Below are 5,818 nucleotides of genomic sequence, written 5' to 3'. Positions count from 1 at the left end.
AGATGAGGCGCTTAGGGACGTGGTTTAGTGGGCATGGTGGTGTTGGGTTGATGGTTGGACTCGATGATCTTAGAGGTCTTTTCCAACCTCAATGATTCTATGATTCTATGATTCTATGATTCTATTTGGGTTTTGGTTTCTCCTTCAAAAATACTAGCCTAGTTTTTCTTTGTTCTCCTCATCTAAGAGACTCTCACAGAGCCATTCTGTGAGGACACCCTGCCCCAGAGATCACAACACAGTCCTCTCGGTAACTAACCTTTATTTGTGCAGAATTATTGCTCTGGGTGGCTCCCAGCTACAGAGAAATGTACAGCAACGCTCCAGAAGTACCCGATGTAGCCGTCTTGCACAGTGATGCCAAAGTCAAGCTTTGAGCCTCTTTTGCACTCTGTTTCTGCACAACCCTGGTGCTTCTGCTCCTTCAGTTGACCTGGTAACATTTCATCAGCTCCACCACTATCCTTTCCTCCTCGGCTTCCTTTTGCAGGCTGGAGTCCATGACGCGGGCTTCCCTCTCTGCTTCGCAGCCGGCTGGGCCGCTGGGATGGCCAGTGGTCCAATAATCCCTGCTCATGCTCCGCAGCTTCCTAAACAAATCCCTGCTGCTCTCCTTCTCTGGCTCACTCAGAAGATCCACGTTTAACCCAAAGCGCTTGGTGCCCGAAAGGCTCTGTAAGATCTGAAGGATGGCATCTCTGTCTTCATGACAGACGTTCTCTGCCAGCACTGTAAGGAATTCACCCAGGAGGCCAAAGCCCAAGTCAGCCTGAAAGATTCCGCCCAAGGCCTTCCCTCCGAGTTCAAGCAAAAGCTGGTATTTTTCTTTTCTGCTTTTTAAGCATCTGCGCCAATCTCTGTAAAATTCGGCAGAGGTTCTGGGCAGTTGATCCAGTTCCTGAAGGAAAAAATAGTTACCAGTTCCTTTTGTTTTGTTCCCACTTGAAGATTTTTATCCCCCCCCGTCCCCATCCCTGATCAACCTGTGGATGGCTGAGATGTTTTTAATACAGGCTTTGATAGCACGAAGGGCTGCATAAAGCTTGTGAGGCGGCAAAACATAAAGACAAAGAAGTATCAGGTTCCTCAAGCCACATAGAAACTAGAGAACTTCAGGGGAAAATAATGGAAGAATGGACGAGACATGAAGCCCAGCATGGATGAACACAGTCCAGTAGTGGAGTAACCCCAACCCTAACCAGAACCAGACACGCTGCCCAGTCTGGATCCACCATCACTGCTTGGGAAGGGATCTCCTGGAGCGGTCTCCAGTGAGACGGGTAACCCCTAACCCCAACCCTAACCAGAACCAGACACGCTGCCCAGTCACCATCACTCATCACTGCTTGGGAAGGGATCTCCTGGAGACCAGGGTAGCTCAGTGAAAACCTCTGCTCCATCTCAAGCCCCGTGAGGCAAATCAAAGGGGTGAGGAGATAAAAGATATGAGATGTAAAATATATCACCAGAAAATCGTATCATCAGAAAATATGCAGATGGCCCTAACACATCGTCTCGTAACATACTGCATTTGTATGGTCTGTGGCAGAGAGCTTGCACTAAAAGAGAGAGCCAAGCTCCATGTGGCATCTCCAGATAAAAGGAAATCCTGGTTTATACAATATGTAATTGAACTGCTGAACTCATCACCGCTAACTTAACTGACGCACACACTGAAGGAGGATTAAAATGTTTAGGCTTTTATACAGATAGCAAGAACAAGGCACAGCAACATCAGGCTGTGTCTAAACACAAAATGGAGAAGCCCCGGAGACCAGAGCCCAAGCGCTAACGGGATTAGGAACAGAATTTGTTCTGGGGAGATCATTGCTCAGTCCAAGCAAATACAAAGCTGCCTAGAAGAGTTGCAAAAGGATCTCATAATAAACAGGCAAGTGACATTCAGTGTCAAAAAATCCATGCGAAACGTCTATGGGAAACATCCTTGGCTACACGTCCAGTGACCAGGACCCTTCAGCGTGGGCAGAGTCCACCGGAGGGGGCAGGACAGATGTCACTCAAATCACAAATGACCTGGATAGAAAATGTTTAGTCACTCGTTCCCACAACTGAAGAACTAAGGAGCATCCAGTGAATTCATCAGGCAGCAGGTTTAAAACAAAATAGCACTTTTCTATATCATGCATAATTAAACCGTGGGGTGAAAAAGAACTGGCTACGTTCCCAGAAGATCTGCGGTCTGTGGCTATTAAACGTGATGATCCAGATGCACAACCCTGGCTCTCCGTCTCTAAACTGCGGTCAAGGGAGGGCACTCTTCCCCAAGAATCTGTTACTGTCCACCATCAGAGGCAGGGCATTGGGACCTCTGGTCTGATGCTGTGCAGCTGGACTTAGATTCCCACAGGGTTGAAGCAGACTCTTCTCGAAGCAGCTGGTGAAAGCTCTACCAGACACAAAGTAGGGGCCAAGACTGAACACTGTGGTTATCTAAACACCAATGTTCCTGGGGACTTTGAGGGCTTGCTCACATGTAGAGATATTTCTGAATAACTCTTGCATTTTAAAATAATACCCAAATTATTCTGGAGTAATTTTTAGATGTGGACAAAGTCCCGGAAAGCATCTCCCTCACCTGGGGTATTTCCACGTCGCTGGCTTGCGGGGCCTTGGCGTGGGCTGCACAGGGATTCCACAGCACGTTCCTCCTCTTACCCATCTTGTCCTTTTTCTCTAGGGGCTTCAGGTGTGATGCCAGCACGATGTTCCTGCAGGCAACAAGAAGGGGATGCGATACGTAGCAAGATCAAATACTTTGAGGCTTCAAGCTTCTTCTCTGAGGCAATTTCTGAGTTTGGGTCATATGTATCATCCAGAAGGACCTGGACAGGCTAGAGGAGTGGGCCCATGTGAACCTCATGAGGTTCAACAAGGCCAAGTGCAAGGTCCTGCACCTGGGTTGGGGCAACCCCCGGTATCAATACTGGCTGGGGGATGAAGGGATTGAGAGCAGCCCTGCCGAGAAGGACTTGGGGGTACTGGTGGATGAAAAGCTGGACATGAGCCAGCAATATGCGCTCGCAGCCCAGAAGGCCAATCGTATCCTGGGCTGCATCCAAAGCAGCGTGGCCAGCAGGTCGAGGGAGGGGATTCTGCCCCTCTACTCCGCTCTGGTGAGACCCCCCTGGAGCACTGCCTCCAGCTCTGGAGCCCTCAGCATAAGAAAGACACGGACCTGTTGGAGCGGGTCCAGAGGAGGGTCACAAAAATGATCAGGGGGCTGGAACAGCTCTGCTATGGAGAGAGGCTGAGAGAGTTGGGGTTGTTCAGCCTGGAGAGGAGAAGGCTTCGGGGAGACCTTATTGCAGCCTGTCAGTACTTAAAGGGGGCTTACAAGAAAGATGGAGAGAGACTTTTTACCAGGGCCTGTAGTGACAGGACAAGGGGCAATGGCTTTAGATCGGGGCAGGTTTAGATTGGACGTGAGGAAGAAATTTTTTACCATGAGGGTAGTGGGACACTGGCACAGGTTGCCCAGAGAAGCTGTGGATGCCCCATCCCTGGAAGTGTTCAAGGTCAGGCTGGACGGGGCTTTGAGCAACCTGGTCTACTGACAGATGTCCCTGCCCACGGCAGGGGGGTGGACTGGATGATCTTTCAAGGTCCCTTCCAAACCAAACCATCCTGTGATTCTATCACACAAGATCAGGATTCAAATGAGATCATGAAGCATCAGAGGGGGGTCAGAGGAAAAGGGAAGATATTGCATGGGGCACTTGGCAGGCACATCCTCCTCAGGCACTCAGTGCTAATCCAATCGTCAGGACCAACAAGGCAGGAATTTCCCCATAGGCTGCACCGCTACCGAGCACCGTGGTTCCTCCGCAGCACGGGCAATGGCTCGCTCCCCAGGAGTTGGGCATTTCCACCCAACGGCTCCTCCAGAGCCAGGGCCCGAGGAATTGGCACAACTGTTTCCTCCTACCTTTTTCTTACTATATGCTGAAGTTTCTATGGCTTTGGGACTTCCAGAGGAAAGACCCTAAATTCTTACAGGGCCTCGGGACTGTTTCATAGCTTGCAGCACGCTGGGCAGGTACGTTTTTGTGGATTCATTTGAATTCAGCATCTTATTACACTGACATCTGTGACTAACTACAGCAGCCCGGACTCAGTGGCTCACGTGGTTCCTCTCATCCCGTGGGATGAATCCCTGCAGTCAGTCCTCCCAAGAACGGGCAGGAGATCTTTGAAGGGGTCCAGGTCTCTGCTCCTATGCTAGCGTGGGCTACGCGAGTGAAGACGCTGCACCCACAGTGAGAAGCTGCTCCGTTACCTCCCTCAGATTACTTCTACCGTTACCAATACACTGATGAAACAGCTTAAAATCACTCAGGAATCCTTTTATAGGGACTGGCAAGAAGGTTGGGGGAGAAAACGCCATTTTAAAGTGTTTTCCTGCCTTTCAGGGATCAGACGGCATGACTGAATGCAGGTGGAGATGAAGCTGTGAATGGATTTTGATCCATCCAGTCCCGTATAAGTCTACCAAGGGGTGATCAAAGTCCTGGATCCACCTATAGATCAGTCTGTGGATGTCAAGGGACAGGGACTTCCCCAGACGGATCTATAGGTGGATCCAGGACTTCAGCGGGCATTGGGAGTGCCCTGCACTGCCTCTGCGGAGCATCCCTGCCGTCCCCAGGCCACAAACCTGCTCCCAAACCATGTTGGGCAAAGCGGTGGCGGGTTTGGGAGCACGAACACGCTGGGTGGGGTGCATGGGGACATGCACCACCCTCTTCTTCTGCACCACCACCACAGCTGGGGTGTGCGGGGAGGAAAGGGAGGGCAGGGTAGGCTGGCAGGGCTTGGATGGTGGGTGCTGCGCCCGGGAACAGGGCGAGAGGACAGCATGCTGGAAGGAGGGGACAGTGAGCCATTCCACTGCTGGTCTACAGCTTGGCCTCCATGGGGACCTGCCCTGGAGCTGGCCGTTCCCGGCTGGAACACCTTACCCCACACACGTCAACCTTTTTTGGGGGGTAAATCTTAAACAAGGCTGAGTTTCTGTCCCACCGGGGCTCTGTGCCATGGGGCCGTGGCCTTTTTGGGAACCCTGAAGCTGGGTTTGCTGCCCTGTCAAGCCGTGCTCAGGGTCACTTGGAGCAGAAAGCACAGACGATCGGTGCAACCCCCTCTCAAAGCGAGGTTTGAGCTCAAAACCTGCTGGGTGACCTTGTTTCCTAAGAGCTCCCAAAACTGAAGCTCCAAAAGAGCTCAAAAAACACCCGTGAGGTTGGGTCGGCCCTGTGGCAGGAGCACCCGGCACCGAGCAAAGCTTCGGTGATGGCGTTGACAAAGCCCTTTGGGGTAGGGAAGCACCCAAAACTGCCCCCCTGCCCCGGGCATCCCCCGTCGGACCTGAACTCCTCGTAGGAGGGGACGCGCTGGCGCACGGCCCGCAGCTTGGCCCCCCCCCCCGCCTCTCGTCGGCCGCCACCGCCGCCCGCAGCTCCCGCTCCAGCGCCACGGGGTCGAGGGCTCCGTCCGCCTCCATCCCGGCCCTGCCACCCACCGGGAGCACGGGCAGGCGGGGCTGGGGGACCCCCCGGCAGGGACCTGAGGCCTGTGGGGACGGGGCCGCCCCTGGGTGCACGGGGACCCCACTCCTGTCACGACAGTCCTACCAGGGCTGGCTTCAGGTACCCCGCTCCTATTGTGATAGTCCTACCAGGCCGCACACACCACTAGCCCCAGGGGCCCTCACTCCTGTCGCGACAGCCCTGTCAGGCTGTGCACATGGATGGCAACCGGGAACCCCACTACTATCGCGACAGCCCCGCCGGGCCCCGAC

At 53.2% G+C, this 5,818-nt stretch overlaps 1 protein-coding gene across 1 annotated transcript; it reads right to left on the bottom strand.

The window, feature by feature from the left end:
* Window positions 1-424: 424 nt before the first annotated feature.
* Window positions 425-5,521, bottom strand: CCDC103 (coiled-coil domain containing 103). The gene is given in 4 exon segments (XM_009287857.1): window positions 425-898; window positions 2,597-2,729; window positions 5,386-5,440; window positions 5,443-5,521. Coding segments are annotated over 4 exon segments (741 nt in total).
* Between the last annotated feature and the right edge of the window lie 297 nt (window positions 5,522-5,818).

This window comes from Aptenodytes forsteri, unplaced genomic scaffold (assembly GCF_000699145.1).
Source record: "Aptenodytes forsteri isolate BGI_AS27 unplaced genomic scaffold, ASM69914v1 Scaffold249, whole genome shotgun sequence".
NCBI classification, from domain to species: domain Eukaryota; kingdom Metazoa; phylum Chordata; class Aves; order Sphenisciformes; family Spheniscidae; genus Aptenodytes; species Aptenodytes forsteri.
The sequence above is the reverse complement of the archived record's forward strand: the minus strand, read 5'-3'. Positions and strand labels throughout refer to the sequence as shown.